General features: G+C 40.4%; 1 protein-coding gene across 3 annotated transcripts; it reads left to right on the top strand.

Moving 5' to 3' along the window:
* The first annotated feature begins 681 nt into the window (after nucleotides 1–681).
* On the top strand, nucleotides 682–19,654 carry NFE2L3 (NFE2 like bZIP transcription factor 3). Of its 3 annotated transcripts, none has more exons than XM_086853468.1 (4): nucleotides 682–913; nucleotides 13,018–13,122; nucleotides 13,968–14,051; nucleotides 16,874–19,654. In XM_086853468.1, the coding sequence occupies exons 3-4, from the start codon at nucleotides 14,043–14,045 to the stop codon at nucleotides 18,083–18,085; spliced, it is 1,221 nt and encodes a 406-aa protein (XP_086709594.1). In that variant the 5' UTR covers nucleotides 682–913; nucleotides 13,018–13,122; nucleotides 13,968–14,042; the 3' UTR covers nucleotides 18,086–19,654. The 3 variants fall into 3 exon arrangements, with proteins under 3 accessions (XP_086709594.1, XP_086709585.1, XP_086709591.1); XM_086853459.1 differs by lacking the exon at nucleotides 682–913 and adding an exon at nucleotides 1,140–1,240; XM_086853465.1 differs by lacking the exons at nucleotides 682–913; nucleotides 13,968–14,051 and adding an exon at nucleotides 1,161–1,240.
* Nucleotides 19,655–23,933: the final 4,279 nt, after the last annotated feature.

Here is a 23,933-nt window from a genome sequence, read left to right as displayed (position 1 = left end):
AAACCTCCCCCCCCCAAAAATAAAATGCTTAACACCAATGCATAATGTGGAATATATGGACTTTGTGGTGGCTGTCTTGGCTTTTATGCAGTGAATCATGGTTGTAAATATATTTACCTTAACACACATATAATTTATTTTTTAAATTTTATTTTTATTAACTTTACTTCCACTTTAAAAGCCAGAGATCTCACTCTGGCATTTACAAAAAAATAATTAAAAAATAAATAAAAAAATAAAGCCACTTACAGTGGAAGATTGTGTTCTATTCCAGTATACTTAGATTTTTTTTTAAAAAGAAAATTGTTACTTCGTTAGAATTCAAGAAACAGGTTTTGCAATAAAACGTTAGGAATATTGCAATACACTCATAGGGTGGTACCACACTGGACCCCACAAAAAAGGGGAAATGTCATCTGTGATAACAGCAAAATTGAGAAACTGCACCCGTTACACACAGAGTTATCACTGGAGAAGTGACACTTCCAGGGTCTGCCCGAACAGCCTAACGCTGTGCAAAAAACAAGCCTGAAACGCTCAGATAAGTAGAAGGGATGCTAAGTGATAAGAAGCCTTTTCAGAGGACAGAGAGAAGACAAATTGAAAATATAGCATATAAATATGCTAGAGCATGTGCGAGAGTAAGTTCCTGTAGTGCTGAGTAGATGTGCCGAGGAAAGTGCAGTTCAATAGGTGGGAAAGAAAAGGCACTGAAGAGACACTTAAGCAGCAGGTTGATTGTAGTTAAACCCTGCATTCTGTAATTTCATTTGGAGATTCTATTGACCGGGGGTTGCAGAGAATCTCTTAGCTTTTTATTTTTAAATTTCCTTCCGCCTCCTGCCTCTTGTGACTCCTCTTTATTTCCAGCTCGCTTCAGCAACCGCATGCTGTTCCTGCCCCCGGCACACAGGTGGGATCCCGGGTCCGGGGTGTCCCCGTCCCGCCCCGGCGCCGCCTCCCGTCCGCGGGAAGGGCCGGGGCGGCGGCGGCGGCGAGAGGAGCGGGGGCGGCTTTGCAGCTGCGGAGCCGCGGAGCTGGGGCTGCGGTCCGCGTCCCCCCGAGCACACGCACGCCGGGTGCCCTGCGCCGGGCTGCCATGGGGCACCGAGCACCGGAGGCCGCGGGCCCGATCCCCCGGCCCCGCCCGCCCCGCCCGGGTGGAGCCGTCCCCCGCCCCGCCGCGGGAGGAGGATGAGCCGGTGGCGGTCCCGGCGGAGGCGGCTGCCCCATGGCGGAGGTAAGGGAGGCGCGGGCGGTCCCGGAGCCACCTAGGCCGAGCGAGGAGGGCGCGCACCGGGGCGGTCTGGGGTGTTCGTGAGGGGCGAGCGGTGGGGACGCGGAGGAGGAGGCTTTTCTGAGCCGGACACCGTCCCGTAAAGAAAAGAAACAAAAGGCCAGGAGGGACGCACAGCCCCGGCGGTGTGCGGGGCTGGCCCGTGCCCTGCCCGTGTCCCGGGCGGCGGGAGCCAAAGCACCGAGCGGCGGGGCCGGGCCGCCGCGGAGCCTCCCCTCAGCGGAGCGGGGTCAGCCCGCAGAGCTGCCCCGGCCCCGGCACACCCCGGGCCCCAGCGCCGCTGCCACCTGCCAGCTAGGGCTGTAAGGCCAGGATGGACAGTTCTGGCTGGCATTTCCTCCGGCATCGCCTCTGTTTTTTTCTTGTGGGCTTCTTAAGAATATCACGCAGCTGCAGAAATGCAGCTTCTCCGGAGCGTTTCACATGGTGCACTCTTCACCTGGGCACAGGTGTGCGCCGTAGTGCGGTAACTACACTTGTCAGGAACATTTCTTACACGTAGAGGGTCTTACTGTGCTAGGGCAAACCTCCGAGCTCCTTTTATCTGCCCTGCATTATCAGCGCGGCAGTTTCAAAACTCCCGCTGATGAAATAACCCCAGCAGCGATCGCCAGGTTCCCTTTTATTCGCGCCTCGTGCAGTCCGTGCTGCGCTTCTGTCGCTTGTGACTCTGATGTTCAGTACATTTTGAAATACCGAGTTGAGCTATCAACATTTTTCAAGTTGGTTTCGAGCAATTGTGAATAGCTGGTTCTTTTTGTGAATTAGCGAACCAGCATCAACTGTTAATTGTATAATTTGTCGAGCATGGTAGATTTTATTTTTCTATTTAAATTTTCTTTTAATTTTTTTTTCTTTTTGCCAATTTCCCCATTTGTTAACTTAGTTATTTTTGTAAAGTAGTTGCAAAATTAATTTCAACACCCTGACTATAAGGGATGACTCTTTTATGTGGAGAGAAGATGATTCCTTTCTTTGCTAAATGTAAGCCTGGGCCTCTCTCTTTAGCACAATGTTTTTAAGTGAAATAATGATTGGAGCAAGATAAGGCATTGTTCGGTTCTTGAAATAAAGTGTAGAGGGTAATCTATCTGGAAACCCTCATGTTTCTTCCACTGGACATCTTTTGAAGCAGGGAAGGTCCAAAACATGAAACACAGATCAAAAAGTAGATCTCTGTTTTTAAGGTGATCTTTGGTAGCTTTGACTGAGTCTACTTATGCTGACAAAATGTTATTGTAATAGTATAATGGATTCCAGAGTGGTTCAGCTGATTTATAACCTTCAATTTGCCTTTTGTAAAAATAGATTTGAGCTATTTTTAGCATTTATTTTCTCAACACTAGATCAGGACAAGAAGTCTATGTAAACAGATTTGTTTTTTTTTCTCTGGTACTGAGTGGCATTGTGAAAAGTTTGCAGCTGGATTTAGCCATCCCTGGATTGATTTTATTCATTGGACTCCAGTCCCTGCTGAGAACATTGCTGGCAACACAGTGCAAGCTGTTGGTCCTTGTCCATTTGAGATCTGGTACTTAAAACTACTCTTGAAGACAGCTGCAGATGAAAATTAATTCAGTGGCCAAGGCATGCTGTTGGAGCCTGCTAAACTGCAGGGGTTTGCCTGTTTTTCTGCTCTGTGCTAAGATGAGGTTCGAGAACAGCCTGAGCACTTTGGTTTTGACAAGGAATAAAGTGAATAGGTGTGTTCCTACACTCAGCTTGCTGCCCACCAGTCTGGGATCAGCCCTAACCTTTGTATTCGCTATATTCCCAGCAAACTATTTCATTCTGATTGCTTTTGTAATCAAACATAGGCTTGCTGATGAAATGTAAACCCCACAATATTTTATTGCCTTAGTAATAAAAATAGCAAAATTGATTTCCTCTGAAATACACCCTTTAATGGAGAAAATAATCATACTATCTCAGTGTCTTGCTACACATTTTCTTAGATGAATGTGTGTAACAAGAACCAGGTTTATACCACTGCAGAGACTACATTAAAAAAGGTTTTGTGTTCCAAGTTCTGCACTGTCCATACTGCCTGTGCTGTATCCCCTACAGCAGGTCAGAGCAGGTATTGGTAGATGCATCCTAAGGCTTAGAGTATTAGTTTAATACCTCTGCACTGCTCTGATCTGGGTCAGCTACAGAATCAAAGCTTATAGGTTTTGTTCTAAGGGATGTTTAAGATTGAGACTAAGCTCCCTGAGAACCATGAGTTTAGAGGAAAATAAATAAAAAAGAAATAAGCATTTGCTTTGGATAACTGTTTGAAAAACATGCATTAGTTCATGCAAGGAAATGGATTGATTTCTGTAGTAGTGAAAGGTGGCGATTCGGGCCCTACCTCTTTGCAGAACACCTGAGACCAAGAGTTCAGGCTCCAGTGGGAATGTTTGTTAAGGAAATAGATAAAAAGCATGAGAGTGAGACAGGTCTTTTCTTTGGGGTGATTATTTCTCATGCTACTTATTTTTTTCCCCAGATCCAACAGTGTTTGTACTGCACCTAGTCTTTCTTCTCTCAGTTTGCTGGAAAAAGAAATTGCAGTCCTGGTTGGTTTTGTTGGTGTTTTTTTTAAGAAAGGGTTTATAGTGGGAACACCACTTGCTCCTTAATATTCAACACCTGTTTGAATGCTGACATCAAAACAGGGTGCCTGACTTTTTTTGTCCTACTCAAACCTACTCACAGAAATAAGTCACATTGAATGGGCCACTTGTGAGTAGGCCACATTGAATTACTCATACAGTTAAAGTTGGGCATATCTGTTTATTTTTCCCCAATGTGCTTGAAAAGTATTGTTAGATTGCTCAAGGAAATAGCTTATTTTAAGGAAAACTAAAACTGAAATATAGAGGCACTGTGTGGCTGTGTGCATTTTGAAGTTTTAAGTTCAGAAAGAGCCTCCCCCCCCAGAAAAAAAGGGGGGAAGCAAGGGGAAAGACGAGTAGCTGACTCTGAGCATAGGTCTTATATTGGTGGGGAAAAGAGAAGCCATTCTACAGGCACATAACTTGAGTTACATTCCATGCCCCACTCTGCCAGCTGCATTTTCCTTAGGCTTCTCAATGTAACACTGCCTCAGCAACACTTCTGGAAGCTCTTACACTAAGCCCTAAGTCCATATGAAAAATGAATGAGACACATTTTCCAAAGCACCTTAAAACCTGTGTGTGGGGAAATGGAAGGCCTCGGTGCTGCAAGATGTGGCATCATCCTGTGTGTGGTAATAGTATTCCCAAATAGAGAAAGTCTCTAGAAGCTTGTCACACAGCAGTGTCTTAGCTGAAGGTCTTGCAAGGGTTCAGGACTGCTCTACTTGATTCACTGATTTTTTTTTCCCTTTCTTTTTTGTATATGAATATTTTATGTGTGCAAGTATGTGTTTATGTATGTATGTAGACATTTGAAGAAAGGGAATTTAAAAACTCAATGGTTGCTTTATCTTTTATGGAATATACATGGGAAAATACTTAATTAGCAAGAATGGACTGTGTAGCTCTTCAGCTTCTTTTCTGTGTTAGTCTTACATTACATTACAATTAAAATGTTTGTTCCAAATCATGTGAACTCCAGGCACTGATGCTGCCCATGCCAGCAGAAGAGGCAGTGCCTGGATGAGAGCAGGAGTTGCTGTGCTGGGTCTTTGTACTCCACGTGAAGTAAGCTCCAGCTCAGGATGGGACAGATAAAAAGGAAGGTTCTGCCCCCATAGAAGTCAAATAGGTTTGTTATATCTGAATGTATTGCATTCTTTCAACAGATCTTTGAGGCCCTTCCCAAGAGCTGAATTCCTGCACTTGATTAAACAACACCTGCTCTAATTAATAATTAACAGCATAACATTGCTGTTGTTTATGAATTATAGAATTTAAGGAAGAAGGTGCACAGTGAATAATATGTATTGTTTGTACTGTTATCTCTATGTTACTTTTTAGAAAGGGCAGTTTGAGGTTATGTAAAACGTCATTCAAGCACACTTTGAATGCCATCAGAGGCAGAGTTTTATTGTATTAAAGCACTGGAAGGGTGGAATCCATCCTAGATTTTTAACACCATTTGAAGTATTTATATTGAGTGACAGTAATTTGAGTTATGGATTTTTTTTTCTTGGTGAGTATCAAAGTTTGGTAAAGTGAAAGTTAAGGAGGAACCAGATAGGCTTTTCTCTGAAAGTTTTTCTCCAAAGGCTTTTCTCTAGACCATTTGAGAACTTCCCACTGAAGCTGTGTGCGTAACTTACAGAACATATTTCAAATTATTATTTTCTTTTTTTTCTTTTTAATTCATTGAGCAGTATTGCTGTGGAGAGACAGACAGCTGGAAACAGATAAATGGATTGGGTCCCTGCTTGTGAATGCCTCTTACCTTTTAGCCAAGAACTTGGCTTAAGGAGGCAGGGGAAGGACTTCAGGGTGTTTCAGAAAGAGGTAGCATAAAAGAAGAACCTCAAACTTAGTCTTGCAAGGGTTTGAAAAAGCCTAGTCAAGGGAGTGTTCAGGAAGGGTGTTAGAGGAAGTTGGAGTTGTGGTGCAGGGCTGACTTCGCCAGCGTTTTCCTGCTCTCTGAAGAGTGGCCGAGGTATTCCCAGTGCAGGGGGTGCATGAAAAGTGCATGTGAAAGTAGATGAGAGGAATATCAGGCATAAAGAAGGAAGAATTAGAGTGTGGTAAATGTGGAAAATAGAAAGGGAATTACAGGTGAGGATCAGAGGGAAGGTGAAGATACTTAAATCCCTGAGGAGCTTCTGAAGTGTCAGGCTGTGACTTTTAACAGTGCTCCCTATTCAGAGCTGAGAGTTGGCAGGCATTTGGTGTTGCAAAGAGGCTAGTAGATTGGAAAAGCTGGGAGCTGGATAAGTTGGATACCTGAGAAAGTATGTTTGCTTGGGAGAACTCAAAAGGAAGACATCTGTAAGTGAATTGTGGACAGTTTTATATGAAATGGTGGTCCCTGAGTGTCTTTATTCAGTACTGACTACATCATGTACCAGTGAGGGTATGCAACCACTCTATGGCACAGGTAGAGATGGCAAAGGTAGAGCAGAAAGGGAGGGAGGTGTCTGACAGAACTCTGATGTCAAGTAGTTCACTGACCACAAAAGAAAGCATCTTAGGGAACCAGAGGCACAGAAAGAGGTTTTGAGTTTGGTTTGGGTTTTTTTACTGTGCTCAGTCTGAAAGAGTGACTGAAATAATTTAATTACCCTCATCACATTTACTCTCAGGGATATTGCATACTTTACTGATACTGAAGTTGGGCAGAAAACAAGCTTTCAAACACAATTTGAAGTATTAGAAAGCAGGCATTCTTTATTCTCAGCGCACTGAACACACGGGAGGATATCTCCTCTAATCAGGTGTACTGTGAAACTTTACAACAAGGTATTTATTCCATCAAGACCATACATATTCATTAAAGTGTACTTCCTAGCTGATACATAAACATCACTTTTCCTAGAACTAGTTTGCATGCATGTGCCTCTTACTGGAAATCCTTTTCTGGTCCTACAGGGTTGTCTGAAGAGGTCTCTGGTGATGATACTGAGTGCCCCCAATGTGACAGATGACCTTACTTTGAGTTTGCCTTTGGGCATGCGCTGTTGCTTCCTGTTACATGGATTTACCACAAAAGCCACTATATTCCTCATTATCTGTTTATGCACTGTTACAGCTACATCCTGTGTGTCTACTTTTGCATTCTTTTATCTACTTTGCTAGTTAGTCTTTAAGCTCTATTTAGCAGCATCGAGGGGAACTGAAAATTTCAATTCTCTATGTTGTCTGTCATTACAATGAAATCAGTTTCTGGTGAAAAACATCTGCACAGGACCAAAAGGTTGGAGTGTGCACCTGTTTGATGTACATGTTAGAAGTGGTTTTAAAAGCTAGTTTTGAAGAGGATATTGAGCTGCTATTTTCAGCATGAAAACTGATGTTTTAATTGAAATCAATGACAACACTGTTGGTGTCTGTGTCTTGAATATGTACCTGTCTCTGCCTCCATCTGGGGAGTAGGTTGGTGTTAATTTTGTGTTGGAACGGAGTGCACGCAGTATGTGTGTTTTGTAATAGCTGACACAGCTGGCCCATGCTGTCTAAAGCCCTGAAATGCATGTGGTTAGAGAGGTGCTATCAGCTCACTGCAGCACACAGGAGGGAGTGTCTGGTTGCAGCCCAGATGGCATTATTAGGATTTAGAGTTAATACGTCGTGTTTGACAGGTGCCACATTTGGAGTCCCAACTATGAACCATTTGATTTACTCAATTGCACTGCTTAGGTAGCATGGTTTATTGTCATTTTTTAAGCCTAGCCATATATAACATGGAAGTTACTTTGATATTTGGTGTTTCCATCCACCATTCTACCCTCTACACATCCTAAACCTTGGCTGCATTTCAGAAAATAAAGTACTCCTCTGTTCTGGTGTTTTCAGGATATTTTAGGGCTTTTTGTGAATATAGAGAAACAGCAATAAATATTGTTCTTTCTTTTTTTCTTAACAAGTAGATATCAGTTTGTAAGATGATTATCACATTTTTAAAGTACACAGGCAAAGAGCAAGATCACTAAAATTAGAGCTGAATGATATCAGATACACATCATTATATTTAATTATTAATTGTATTTAATCCTACCAAGTAGTTAAGTGAAACTACTGGTTACATTACTAGAAGCTGTTTTGCTTAACTTCTCTTGGTATTGTGCAAACTTAAAGGATCATTCCAACACAAACCATTCTATGATTCTATTCTGGAAATGCTACTTAATTATTCAAAGTTTGGTATAGAGTGTGTGGCACATCTTTTCAGCAAATGACAAGTGGAGGGCTAGTTCTACAGAGAAGTGCAGTTAGTAATGGAGAAGGGACAAAAGATTGTAGAAAACCATCTCAAAGGTTAATGACATCAATAGAGCAACTTAAAACTTCACTGAAATAAAAGAGATCATAGTATAGAGTAATTAGAAGATAGCACATGAACAGGATACATGAGTAATCAGCACCAAAAAATAATGTTCTCTTGCAAATAATTGTGGTCATGTACTTTTGCTCCAGCACTGGGATACTTGTAGTGGTAACTCACGAGTCTGACCTCAGTGAAACAGCTTTCCAGGGGCAGGTACCCCCTGCCTCTCCGTGCTGCCTGTGCACCCAGGCAAGCCACCCTGTCTGCTCTCTTCCAGCAAGACCTTTCTGTTACTCCAGAGCTAGTTCAAGTATTTCTGTGTACTTGTAGCCCAGGGTTGTGTAGTTTTAGTCCTGTGTGCCAACAGCACACAGATCAATAGTCAAAAACAGATTGATTGTGCTTTCTGCTGCTCCTTCAGAGGGATCTTCTTCACCCATCCAATATATCACAGTAGATATTTTTGTATTTTGGTGTCATTACAGGTTCTGCTCCCTGTGCATTCTTTTAGGGACAGCAGATAAGACATGGATGAAAGGAAGCAAGGGGAGGGGATATGTGGAGGGATAGTTTGATGTACAGTAGACCCAGTTCTTGCTGAGATCAATACTCTGATTTACTTAATTGGAAACTGAAGGCTCTATTTTTAACATAGAGTAAGAAACTCTGGAAACCTGCCAGAGCAGGCAGCATGCTTCCAATTAAGTGTAGGCCAGGCCACCCACAAAGCCATACTTTCTCTCTCTCCCACATTGATTCTTGGCCCTCCTTAAGTAGCAGATTTTACATAAACTACTATTTTTCGTATTCTAGAGGCTGAAAAACTGAAGCCTGTAGCTGACCTGTGATAAGCTGTACCTTAGGGAAAGGGCAGGTGCATGGTTAGAGCCCATCCCTCCACATACAAGGCTGGTGGATAATTTGGTAAATCATAGTCAGTCTCAGACTGTGCATTTTAATGCAACTGATACTAATAAGTGGCAGAAGCAAGTCGAAAATTTCAGATACTTGGGATTTTATTTTTTTTATTATTTTATGATGAGAATTTTAGTGTAACTGTCTGGCTTTGTACTTGCACAGAAGTCTTTCCAAATGCAAATTGAAGGCTGCCCTCAGGTAGGGTTGCAGTTTACCATTTGGAAACAGCCTACTGTTGGAGGCATGAACTTCCACACCCTCCAGTGGTAGAAATGGAAAGGCTGCTGCATTAGATGGGTTTGGTGGTATTGTTAAGTCTTCTGCAATCAGCAAAATTAAGTCTTTTTCTCTATACAGAGACAATCACATGCTATCCTGATTTCTTTGGCTCAGTGGTATGACTGTAACTGAATTACTGTTTTTTCTGCTACCCTTCTTGCAAACTAAGGATGGGAAGGGCAGAAACACTGAATGTGGCAGCACAGTGCTGAGTAGATAGTATCTACACCTAATCCTTCTTGTCATTAGGTTAATATCCAGACTCTGTAATAAAGCTTTTGTCATTAGATATACGTCCAGATGGTAGAATTAAGATATCTTTAATGAAATGTCTTATTCAAGAACATAGTGTGGCTGTTTCTTTGGGAGACACCCCTCCTATTTTCCCTGTAGCAGTAGTCCAGCAGTCAGTCCCAAGTGATAAAACAGGCATGGAAGGAAGCATTCTGTTGTTGAGCTGTGCTGTTCAGTCATTCTTCATCACTGAGGAAAACTAACAGGCTGGTGCAAAGTGTAATAAAGAACATAAACCTTTATCAGCATAATCTAGGGGATTTTTATGAAAAGCCAAAACAGAGAAATGAAGGTGAAGAGGTTCTGGTTGATTGCTGTATAGAGGTTTTTACTGAAATGATCCCACAGGTGAAAATTTGTAATCTGAAATATCTTACATGTGCTGTATCTATACCACCACTGTTGTGAAAACCTGTCTACAGGGCCAGGATCCTTCAGCAAGTGCTCTGGTAGTGATGAAAACAGGTTTGTTCAAAGGATGCAAAACTCACTGCAGTAATAATCACACTAAGCAGCCATGAGTATATTTTAATATCATCTGCCAGAGCAAGAAATGGTGTTAGTAAAACTAATCTTCAGAGCCACACAGTGCAGCATTACTAAGCTCAGTCAGAAAAGATGACACATTCCCTTTGGTAAGCTACGGGGAATGGGCATGACTGCAAATGTGAGACCCTGCTTCCCTCTCTTCACCACTGCACAGAGCCCCTGCTGATGTGAATGGAACAGAGGTACTAAAGATCAGAGGGAGGTTCTGAGCTCCATTCTGTGCTGAAGGCCAAGAATCCTTCAGGCAAAATGGTTTGTGATCCTGTAGTACAGTTGGTGGCTCAGCCTGGAAACTATGGGTACCATGACACCATCTATGGCTGAGTAGAGAAAATAGATACATTTTTTTCTTAAAAGATACATAAAAATGAATGCAGACTCCAGATAAATTCCAAAATTTGTAGTCGGAAATATTCTCCATTTCCTTAGCAGTCAACGGTTTTATATATTGATAAGAAAAGACCTTAAAATTCAGTTACCTTTGTCATCTTGAGGAAATTAATACAAGACAGTTTTCAAAAATTTCTGTGAGCTTCAGGAGCATTTAGTTTCCCTTCAGAAAGGAGATATCCCATCAGGTACATCAGAAATTTAGTTGTCCTCAGAATGGTTTGGGGAAGGACCATCTCTATTGTAGACTTTAGCAGACCAGCATCATCTGCAGTCAGATTTCCACTCTAAGGAAGTTGAACTGTGAGGATTTTAAATTATCTGTAGGACACACCATGGGCTCTTTCTAAAGCTACCCCAAACCTTTCTTTTCCCTGACAGGGGAATAGGTTTATACTCCTGGAAATTTTAAAAGGAAAAATCAAGTTGTGACTCATGCACCTTCTGTATACAAACCCAGTTCTTGCAGCTGGTTTTTTGAGGCATCACACGACAGATACCACATTTTTAGCTATTTCCTGCATTTGCCTCTTCTGCAGCCAGTAGAGCAATGAATTTGCTGTGTTATCCAGGGGCTGAATGCTTTGCCACAGCAGCAGCTTTCCAGGCCACTTGGCTCCAGAGGAGCTGCTTATGGTCTTTAATAGCAGTCATCCTTGACTTCTTATTTACTTTTGATAATCATGAATTTTATTAATTAGAATACTAACAGATCACATTAAATAACAAGTGTTAGGTTGGTTCTCTGTAAAATTAAAGCCTAGCCCTGATCACGCAAGCACATAAGTATGAGAGTAACTTCATGCTTGTGATCTGCTCCACTGGACTCATTGAAGTGTTTGCAAGTAGCTACTTAACATGTTCTCAGTGTCTTGTATAGTAAATACCCTCTCCTGTTTACATGGAGAGAATGGTTGATTAAGAGGTTTGTTTTCTTGTTTTTGTTGTTTTGTGTGTATATGTCTGTTTTTAGGCAAGTAAATTAGGTTTTTTGTATTTGGCAGTAAAAAATCGTCTGGTCAAAAAATCATCCAGATGCAGCTGACAGAGAAGATGTAATGTATTGAAATATAATTTCTAATGAGTAGAAACTGTGTTAGGCCTCATTGAAGGAAACTCTTCAATCTTACATCAGAGTGACAGATGAGTGCCCTGTAGACCTATTTGCTTTCACAAATGGCATTTATAAAGCTAACATTCTCTTCTAATCTTGAAAAGAAAGTACAGAAAAATTGAAAGCCAACAAAAAAAATAGTTTAAAATAAAATTAGTTTTCATATTTTAAAATATTTAAGTAGAATGTACAAAGTTGAAAATAATATTAATTTGAGATTAATTTTACTCCAGAGTTCTAATTCTAAACTTTTTATATTTACTTTTTAATGTGTTTTGTATGAAGGAGCAATTTAAAAACTTTTATATACTTTGATGACTATTACAATTGCAGGTTTTATGTAGTTTATGCTTTCATAACAAATCTGTAAATTGTTTCTTGAGATTTTTAGAACCGAACACTCTAATTGTGTTTGCTGCTGTTGAAAACTTGTCTTTTCTGCTCCTGCCATAGCATTTTGCTGGGAATATCTGGAACTAATGCAGTGTGGACACTTGGCTTCCTAGCTGCTATTCCACTGAGTTTCACATTTTAAAAACACAGACTCACCCTGTAAAAGCTGAAATATCAAAGTACTTTTAAATATAAATACTTTATAAAAATAGGAATTAGCACTGATTCCTTCTTATTCTAGCAATGCTCCAGCCCTGTATAAATAAACAATGAAAAAGTCTGATGATATGAATATAGATAAAATAAAACTTGAAAATTGCTTCTGAGGCCACTAAGTTTGAACAATCTCATCACTGGAGATTAAAAATTCCATCATTTGGATAAATGAAAATGGGTAATGTCTACATGGAAGTGATGGGAAACAGAGTTGCTATTACAATACAGGTAAGCAAGGGATTTTGCTAACTGGCCATGTATAATTGCCTATTTTAATAGTCCACCCCTGATTATCTGTCTGGCTTGGATATGTTGTTGTGAAATGACTTCCAAAAGACATTGATAGTCCAGACTTTTCATGAATTCACATCATGGCTCTTTGTCTGGTTTAGAAAAATTTGTTTCCAGTGTCCATTTCTACTGCAGAAGGATTCAATGCCTGGGCACCAAAACAGGAGGTGGTGGCTGCCTCCCTGAGCTGACACTGGTCTTACTCTGCCCCCAAAGTCTACACACTCAGTTCATCCACATGACCTGTTCAGTGCATTATTTTATTTGGAATTCTGTCACTGGAGGGGAAAAAAGTGCATTTTAAAGAATAATTTTGATGGCATGCTGTGTAATAGAACCATTATATTTGTGTCTTCAGGATGTTGACCTGAAAGCATGTCAGGGAGCTTTAGGTGACTGCTGTCCACCTCAAGGAGAGGATCAGTTGGAACTGCAAGAAGAAGAAGAGAAAGACATAAATCAAGTAAGTGATGAAAAAAAGGGAAGAAGAGAAAAATGAAGAGAAAGTGAGGGAGGATATAGAAACGACTAAGATAAATAGTAATGAAAGGTTTTGAAAGGAATAATTTTCCTTTTTTTATTTTAAGTGTTCCTTGCCAGGGCAGGAAAGGAATGCTCACTCCAGACAATGCTTTGTGAATGTTTCCCCTGTACACTATTTTGAAAATTGCCTTCTTCCCTCAATCCCCCACTATTTTTGAGTAGTTGAGATATTCACAAGTTTACAGAAAACACTTGCAACTAATAATCTCTTAATTTAGGTTTATTTTCTCCATTATGAAGGTGTTGTGCTTGTGGGCGAGGATGTTCTTGCCTACAACACTAGAGACATGGATGCTAAATTAAATACTGCTCTCACCCTTTATGTAAAGCTTGATGCTCAGATGCAGAATTCCATTTGGCACACTGGACTCTTCAGTTTTGTTTTCTCTAAGAGTTACAATGAAAGGGGCACTCAATTTTCTTGAGACCTTGTGAGAGTTGAGAATATCTGATCCAGGTGTCTTGCCAGCCTGTTTGCCACTCCCCTGAGAGTTTGGCTTTGAAAAAATACCTGATTTTTCTGCACTGGTGGAGAGGTACAGCTTCAGAGGAAAGCCCAGTTCTGCTGTTGCAGGCATAGTAAGGCTGCTCAGGCCCTGGAGCTGTTCTGCTCTTGCTAACGTGTCATCTTCCATCAGTATGAAGACTTGATGGTGGTCAGCAGCAGTATTGCACTGTGCTCTGTGTCTCTCAGACTTTGATTTTTACCTCCTTTTACATAAAATGACTGTGCTTTACACTGTGTTTCTCTTTCTTTTGTCACAGAGCAACAGCAACCATGTAGATTCCCTTTTCTCCTTAGAGGGCTATTTACAGCTTCTGTCATCACAGGTGGAAAACATGCTAGAGGTAAATGAGAAAATACAGGAATCTGTATTTATAAAACAGAAAATCTGTTGCAGATAAATTGGAATACAATCAGCAGTTACTCTGTTTTATCAAATAACCACAGCTTACCCCACCCACTCTGGCAATATATTATCAAATCAATGTAGTAAAACATACCTGCAACTGCTAAAGATGCTACTATCCACCTTTTACAGCAGCTCTCATTGGCTTTACTTTAAAAATTTTCCCCAGCAACTTGTCTGGTGTAAAAGCTGTGTCTTTACTGTGATCTGGTTGGATGGAGCCACTGGACAACTCAGTTCAACGAATAGTTGTCTTTCTGAAACTTAATACCAGTTTGTATTTATCAGCAGCTCTTGGTGTGTTTCTGTAGAACAACCCTGATTTATTAAACAGGAGCAGCTATTGGGCATTTGTGGTGAAAGATTACATTTGTCATAAATATTGGTTCAAGTGCTTGCAGGGTTACTACTCTCAAGAACAACAGATCATCTTCACTGCAAATCAGATCAGTCAGCAGTAGCAGTAAACCCATTTTGTGGTTTGGGTTTTTGGGGTTTTTGTTAAATCTTGTGGCCCTCTGATACTGTATTTTACTTTCTGTGTGCCCATGTTCACAAAAAATGCTTGTTATCACAATTGAAGTCTCCCTCTTCTCCCACTGCTCATAGCTTCAACCACTGACCATGAAGCTACTCTCTACATTCCTTTTTTGCAATACTTAACGGCATCTTACATACACTTCCCATCACAGGATCCTTTTCTGGGGCCATTAGCATTTTCCATATAACTTCATGCTTATCTGGTTTTGGGAATCTGTAGCTTAGATAGTACCTTCTAGCCCATAAATCAGCCTTCTCTTCTGTTCAGCTCTGGAAATGGATTGCACGCTAACAAGGTGTAGAAGTTCATCAGTTTAGTTTTCTCTGTTCTCAAAATTTGAAAGGAATTTGGCTGTAGGCTTTATGCAGCTATTACAATACACAGTAACATATTGTATATTTTATTTAACATTATTTATGCACTGCCATCTTGTGACAATCTATCTGTTAAATATGGATTGATTGTTTCTGCCAAGTATCAAGTCTTTACAATGAGTGGGATATTTTGATAGCTGACTTACTAAGAATTGTTCAAGGGATTAGTTGAAAATAGCATCTCTATCTCACAGACAGCAGGTGCTCTAATACAGGGTAACTCCATAGCAGAAATAAGGCAAGACCTTCTGTTACCTGAGCTCCCAGTAAGCATAATAGAGAACTGATGTTCTGTTCCTTACGGTACATCATTCCTTCCCTGTGGAAAGTGCTTTTTACATAGTCTGTTCACTGAATAGCAGTCAGGAAGTCCTTCCCTGAAACTCAGTAAAGGACACTCAGCTGTGGAGGAATCCTATGCATTTCCTACTTGATAAATTTACATTCTCAAGTACTTTGTATCCATCTATTTTATGACTGCTCTGCTTGACAGCGAGCACTCAACATAATCTTGGACTGTGGTTTTGTGCTTCTAAGACCCAGCAACTTTAACTCAGGTCCACAAAAGGTGGGCCTTAGTGCTACCTACAGCATTACCAGTCCAGTTTATTGTTTGAACATCAGGGCCAAGGCATCATATATCAGCTTTGGTTTTGTAAAAAAACCAAGTAGTAATTTAAAGTCAAGACATCCACAAAAGGTATGACTTGGTGGGGGAGGTGTTACTTCCAAACTGATCAGTGAAATATTTCAGCTGAGTTTTGGATGCAATTGACTGTTGTTAAATGAACTAAACCAAATGTGGTACATCACAGCCTTGGAAACTTCATAAACTGTGAAATGAGTAGTCAGACTGCAACAGCACAGTCTTAATGTTCCTGTCTTCCACTCCTCTTTTATTCACTGGTTTCATATGGGAGTAGGAATAACAGTTCTTTACTTATTTGTATAAATAAAAAAACTACAACTCAATAGGAAAATTAAAATGCAGTAGTACAAAAACCACTGACAGAGTCAGAATACAACCTGACACCCCGCTGGTCAGGGTGTTGCTAGCAGTCCAGTTAAGTGGTGGCTGCAGTCACTGTTGAAGCAGTGATCCTGTGGAAGGCTGTAGTTTTCCTCTGAAGGTCCAGTGGTGATGTAGAATGGTCTGGTCTTCCTTTGGGAATCCAATGGAAGAAGGCTGACTGTGGTGTTCCAAATCTCAGACTATATCCAGGTAGGAATGCTGGGTGGAGCATCTCCCAGTGGGCTGATGTAATTTTATCAGCCATGCAGTGAGACTCAATGGCCCATTAACAGAAGATTTTCCCTTGGAGTGAGGGTGGGTTGTGGAAGAGATAAAGAACACTGTCCCACTTGTTTTTAACAGATGGGTAAAACCTTTACTTTTGCTTACATCTTGCAGTGCAACCTAAGAGAATCATCAATACCACTACCATGAAAGGGTCATTACCACTCCTCCTAGGAGGACGTTTTTCTTAAACCAGATCAGGCATAACACATGTAGGCCATAGTTTGTACGCTTGGCAATAGTCATATTTTTACCTCTCAATCCTCATCAGTCCCACACTGTCCTTTGCAAGTCCTTCTCCCATTCCTTCAGTCAGTTCTGCACCCTTCCTGCTTCCTTTTGCCATGTGCCAATACAGATTATGCTTTGTACAGATGGGAAACAGCATTACAAATAGCTAGAAGAGCTTAATGTACAAAAATTTGGCTTTAATAGAATCAAGTAGTGGAATATTGACAAACAAATTGATTGTGACTGTGTAGGCAAGGGATGTAGAAGCATTCATTTTATGAAAGATCCCATTTCCCTCTCCCCCTTTCATCTTTTAGGTGAACTTACTGGAAGATACACAAGTTGCTACTTCTAGTAAAGACCAAGACCCATCATCCTCAGACCACAATATAAATTTGACCCAGACACTTCAGAACAGTTTTGGTCCTTCTGATGCCATGCTACTAGGAACAGACTACCCCACTCAATTAAATTCAAAACCAAGACACTTACAAAGGCAAGAGTTCTTTCCTCAATCAAGCTCTGGTATCACAAATCCAGAATCACTGTTTCATGGGTCAAATTTGACAGGGCTGTTTTCAGCTGCTGACATTAGAAATCTAACAGCCCATGATGATAGTTTTGATGAAATTAAGCTCATGTCTTTGGCTTTGGAGGAAGGCTTTAGTCCTATAGAAGTTTCTCAGATGTTTGAAGAGCCTGGCTCAGATTTGGGACCATCTTTGAATTCAAATCACTGCACCACCTCTTATTCAATCTGCTGTGAAGGTTCTGTTGGGTACAGCAGTGGTGTTAAATCTGCTCCTTCACATGGCTTAGGAGCTGTTGGTGGCCACTGCCAAGAAAACATTAAGCACAGCCACGTGGAATATCCGGGTGATACAGAGTGTTCTGCAGAAGCCACACTTCAGCAGTTTCTTCAAAATCACACATACAATCAGGTGCCAAGTCAAACAGTATCCACTCCACAGCATCATCAACAGATGTGGATGAAGAAATCAAACGAAGTGAAAGATAGGTGCCACAATTCTACTGCTACAAACCGGAGCAGAGATGAATGTCGTGCAAAAGCTCTGAGAATACCATTTTCAGTTGATGAAATTGTGAGCATGTCTGTTGACTCTTTCAATGCCATGCTAGCAAAGAACCAGCTAACAGAAACTCAGGTATCACTTCTGCGTGACATCAGACGAAGAGGAAAAAACAAAGTAGCTGCACAAAAATGTCGTAAACGCAAACTGAATGCAATTCTTAACTTGGAAGAAGATGTGTGTAACCTCCAAACACAAAAGGAGACCCTTAAAAAGGAGCACTCCCAGTGTAGCAAATCTATCAACCAGATAAAGCAAAAATTAAACTACTTGTACCATGAAATTTTCAGCAAACTGAGGGATGACCAGGGTAGACCTGTTAACCCGTGCCAATATGTCATTCATTGCAGTAGCAGTGGTAGTGTTTTCATAATGCCCAAGCACTTGGCCAAATCTGAACAGAAACAAGATAACAGGAAAGAGCAGAAACAAAAGTAAAATGACTGGACATCACCTAAATCACCTTTTTTTCACCTGAAAGGATGATAAGAATACTTGAGTGAAGACTAAAGGTCAGTGATTACAGCAGTTCAAACAGCAACAACTACACTTGAGGAGGAACACTCTGTGTTGAAGGTCTGGCAAACCCAACCAGCTGTGATCTATTAGAAGATCCATGAGCTGAGGCCTCTAGATGAGGATATCTGTTTAGTTAGAATTAAAGGAACTAGACCATCAGTGTAGTGTAGCTTTACAGACCTGTGTTAAAACTAGGAATTTAGTTACTGGTAATGGGGGCAGAGGGGAAGAACATTAGTGAGGGATAAAACTCAACTTTAGATTGTTACACATGCAAGAAAAAGTTTTAGTCTTGAATACTCTATTCTTTATACATAAAATGACCTTTATTCTCTAGCACTGAAAGAAAAAATACAGTTCTAGTGCATCTTCAACTTAAATTCACTGTAGGTTTCCATAGGCTCCAGAGATAACTGTATGCTTTGCATTTATTCAGAATAGCTCTGCTTTTCCTAGTTTTCCTGTGAGGAGAGCAGCCCAGGGGGCTACTGCATTTTTCCTCACTACTTTCACCATCATAACGCCAAGCAAAGATCATCTGCCACTTAATTTTACAACTCATACACTCAGTCTGCAAACAGATGCTGAAAAAGTGTCTGATTCAATCCTGTCTTACCTTCGTCCTCTGCAACTGAATCATTCTCAACTTTCTTCCACAAAAATGCCCAGTGCTGGAGTTCCTGTTCAGTTTCCTAGTGACTGTCATACTTACTAGTGTACCTTCTCTTCTCCTTCCATTTTGACACCTTCCTAAAGAAGTACTTGAGGTTTTTCTCTATGGCTTTTTTTAACTAGTATTTTTTAAGTGTCTTTAATGTCCCCAATTTAATTTTTTATAATATACATTTTACCTAGTCTTTAAATTAAATTGAACCAAATTACTATTTATCTATACTTGTAATTATGAGGTTACACTTTGATAGTGCTCCAAATGAAGAGTTTTTTGGTTTGACATTTATCTGTGCTATTTAAAAGAGGTTTTATTCACTCATGTACTTCCAACATCCTATCCTTTACTGTTTTACAGCGTGAAAAAGGTCTGCAAAAGAGATGGCCTAAAAGGCCTGTAATGAATGATAAGGAAGGAGTGTTGAGGTGTATTATGATGAAAATAACTACTACTATTAGTGTCTAGATAACAGCAAATACTTTTTGTTCGCTTTACTTAAAAAGTTCTCATTAGTCATGGTATGATGACAATGGAGCAAATTTGCATTCAGGTATCTTCAAAATCACTTGTACCAAACATGTGAAAACTGCACATACGAGGTTAAATGCCAAGTAATACCCACTGAAGAAACAAACTGCCACTAACATGGAAGTCACATTGGCTGCTTGCACTAGTCTATAAAAATTGGTAAGATTAAGTGGCATTTTCTAAAAAGGGAGTCCTAAGGTAGTGACAAGTGCACTGAACTATCAATAATGAAATCAGCCTATCTGAACAATTTTCTCAGCATTTTCTATTAAAAGGTTTCTTCAAATAAATGTGTGCATGTGTTCTTTACTGGTTTCACCACAGCCTCAAATTGCTAAGTACAAATTCATAGCAGCAAGTCTCATGACTGAGGCCATCCAATTTCTTGTTGGTTAAGCATGAGACGCAGGTGTCCCAGTTGGTATTCACATGGAATTTGTCTACTGGCTAGGCCAAACTTCAATCAAAACATGCAATAGGTGTCAGATACTACATATGATGAACTGTGAACTTTATTTCTCTATGTAGGGGGAAAAAAAGTACATATTCAAATCAGCATGATCATAATAGATTAAATGACATCATAAACATTTTAAAATCCATGCACTTACCCTCTGCAGGATGAGGTCTTTAAACCTACTTCACTGCCCGTGTGCCTAAATTCTGCTAGCTACTAGATGAGGCTTCTAACTGAGAAATCTAGAAAGCCAAGTATTTCTGGTTTAGAGCCTCTCATGGGGACAAGAGAAAAAAAAAAAACTGAATCTTTTGGTGCCCACTCCTTCACTAGCAATGGCAGGTGAGCTCTGTGGATTTCTGTAAGGCCAGCTGTTAATGGAGTATCATACATAGCAAACTGGGAAACAGCTACATGGTTAAATTTTGGCCCATGCCAAAAATAAAGCATACTGTAACCCTTTGAGAACACAATCCCAATGGAAACCTTTTACTCCAACTGATCCATTGAAGACATCAGCCCCAATCCCATTCCATTACCTGTCAATTTGCAGATTGTAAAGGATTATGAACTGCCCTCAGCTAATTCAACTGTCATTACTGCCCAGTAACTGTATGTCTTTAACAAGCTGATGAACCTCAGTTCCTCAGAACCCAACAAGCAACTCTACCCTTAAAAAAACTCTGGAGCTGAAATTCTAGTTGTGGATGGACTGCAACAATATTGATGACACAATGAGTGTTCTGTATGGATGTGTATTTTTTCAAACCATCAGGTACCTGCCCACAGGACAAAACCATAGGTAGAATTCAGACCAATGTCCTGTTTTTTAATTGGAGTAGACACATTTCATCTAAAAGCCGTTGAAGTGTCTTCCCTTTCTGCAGCTAGCACGTGTTTAAAGAAAAATACCAAACACACACAAAAAATCCACACCAAACAAAAATCCCCAAACATTGCCTGGTCTTGGCTATGCTTTATAGTTTGATGTCATCAAATGATGTGTGGTTAGGATAGACAGCCTGAAGCTTCTGATACGCTTTATGTACTGGCCTTAGACCATATCTGCAACCTCTATACCAAAATAGACACTCTATTTTTGAACTTTTCACGTAAACTTTTCATGTAAAGGACTGGTCAAAGAAAGTTGTTACTGAAAGGGTTGTAAAATGTGGATAACACCCAACTGCTGAAGTCTGTCTTGGCTTTATTATTGACAGATCCTAAATTTTCACAAAATCAAAATCCCAAGTGTACAAATCAGGAGCTTTAGTGCATGAAAAGAAACCATGTGGTATCCTACTCTGGAGCCAGATGTGACAAAGCCATTACAGCTGTATCTTACCTTAGTACTACTCTGAAACACAGGTCTGATGTTAGGCTGGAAACACTTTTTAATTATATATTATTTAATTATATTTTAATTATAGGTAGGAAACCACTAAGCTGATGATTATAAACAGCTGTTGACATCAAAAAACAAATACAGAAGAGGAAGAAATCATTAAAATACTGTTCCCATGGCAAAGCTTTTAAGTAGTCTGCAACACTTCAGTGGTAAACTACATTTCTGTATTGTTAATAAGAGCTTATCTGTAAGAAGTTAGGAAAGGTCAGATTAAGTAAAAGGAAAAACTGGGTGGTGTGCCTGTGACTGTGCACACATACTGTATTCCCATTACTGATCGCAGCAAGATGTACTACCTGCTGGCCAAGATTCACACCTGGTCTGGAGAAACATCCACCAGTAACAAATGCAAGCCAAGTACGCCATCAAACTGCAAACCCATTTCATTTTTTCTGATGTGTAAGGCTGGACAGTCCTATAAAGGCATCCTGCAAACAAGCACACCCAGAACAGACAGCATTCTGCTAAAACACTACATGCACTTTGAGAATGACCAATAAAGTACAGCTTTAAATTAACGTTTTAGGTTTTAGGTTTTATTCAATAGTTCTGTCTCTTTACAACGCCAAACTTTACAAGCTAAGGATGTTCCTGCTCAAGAGCTTACAGTCTAGTTTTAGATGGGGAACCAGAAAAAACTTCAATGAGGAAAGGACAAAGCACTTCAGGAGTATCAACTTGTCAGTCTTTGTCTAAAACACACACACACACACATTAGTAGTTCTTTCTCTGAGAGCAAGTACAGCTCTAACGATCTTGAGGGCAGAGGTGGCAGAGACCTATAAATGAGGCAACAGGACACTCAACAGCAGGGTGTAGTGAAAAACACTTTTATTTTATGTAAACCAAATAGAGATGGCAGATGTAACCAGGTGAAGTCTTACTACTGTAGTGTACCTCATGAAGTACTGCAACTTGACACCTGCTGCACAGCTACTAGAACTCTGATGTCCATCAGCCACCCATTTTCATTCAAGAATGCCCCAAAATGAACCAAGCAAGGGGGAGAGTGCTGGAACAGCAATTTTCTAGGACTTTCCCCCAGTCACCTTTTTGCACAGTGGAGCAGCGTGGGAGGTCACACAAGCTAGTCTGTGAGGTGCCCAAACACTGTTGACCTAACATGTTCATAGCACTCTGTCAGGCAAGTCACACAAGTATTTATGCACTGTTAATTTTACTGCTGATAGAAAAACCAGTTCTTGCTCCATTAAGAGTAACTCCTGACAAAATTTCTGTGCAACACAAACCAACAGTAGCTGCAAAGCAAAAACATGACCATTAAAAGGGACAGTACTTCTGGCAAAATGGATCAATACCCAGGCAAACCCTTCCATATGACACTCCTATGCATTCCTAGACACACTGAATGGTATGGTTGAAAAAACATGGCTGAAGAGGAACAGCCATCTCCCTTAGGCAGAAAAGAAGCAACAGCACTACTACAGGGTTCCACTTGCGTCACACACTCTGCTTCAAAAATGAACTGAAATACTAAACCTGCAGGTAATGTACAGCCCCAATATGTTCCCAGCAGCAAATGATCCTCCACCAATGAGGTCCAGCTGCCAAAACAAACTCAGTTGGTAACAGTTTGAAAATTCAGATCCATTTCTGGGGCTTGGGTTTTCTGTCCCAGAAGTGGTATGATTTCATCACCAAGAGATCATGTACATTCATCATCATACTAAAAGAATACAGTCTTTCCTACACATCACAAAGTTCAAGTCCTGTTCATTTCACAGTGTAACGGCAATTGTTCACATTTTCTTGAGTGTTTTTTAGCACCTGCAGCACAATAGAAGTAGAATTCAACTTTCATTGTAAGTAACACAAAGTCTGAGTGGCCAGAACCCTACTACTGACCTTTTTTCACCATCATTTTGTAAATACAAGTAATACTATTTTTGGGTGGTCTTTGGCTCACACACCAGTTATCAACAAGTTCTGTTGTTTTTCTTTCTCCCCTCAGTTTGCTGCACAAAGTGTTCACTGGGGGAAGGCTGGACTTAGTACTGACAACCTGATCCTCAGCTGTTAGTACCTGGAAACACTGTAATGTTACACTTATTTGGAAGACGAAGTCTGTAGTGACAAAATCCTACTTGATAAGTAAGAATCCATTGCCTACAAATTGATGACCAGTGACTGACCACACAATTTGAAGCTGCTAAAAGCTTCCAGTATCAGGCTGACTCAGAACTGTTACTTCCCTCACCACATTCATTGGTGAACACTGTTGACTGTCACGTGCCTTAACTTTTAAGACCACACCAAGAGAAAAGTCGTGGAAGTTCAACAGTAGGACATCAGAAAACTTAAAATACACCAGATTTTCAAACCTCAACTTTAAATATCCAGTAACCTCACTCTTGTGCAGTGCTGTCCCCCTGTACACTCCCTTCCCTCAGTGCCAACAGATCAAAATAAGACAGTACTCATTATGGAAACCATGCTCAATTAAAGTAGATTTTAAACCTTGTTACTAAACTACTGAAATAGTATTTTAAACAGAAAAATAATTACTGCCCTTTGAATTGGTTTTGTTAGTTCTTTAAAATGGTATATGAATGTGGACTTGGCAACTGTAAAGAAAAAACTTTCATGAACTACATCTAAGTTATAGGAAAGAAGGTAAATTCCTTATGATCTGGTCATTCTGTTGGAAAGAAGAAAGTAAAGGAGACTTGTGCATCTTCATTTT

This window comes from Cyanistes caeruleus, chromosome 1, assembly GCF_971803275.1.
Source record: "Cyanistes caeruleus chromosome 1, bCyaCae1.hap1.1, whole genome shotgun sequence".
Lineage (NCBI taxonomy): Eukaryota > Metazoa > Chordata > Aves > Passeriformes > Paridae > Cyanistes > Cyanistes caeruleus.
This window is presented reverse-complemented; position numbering and strand designations above follow the sequence as displayed.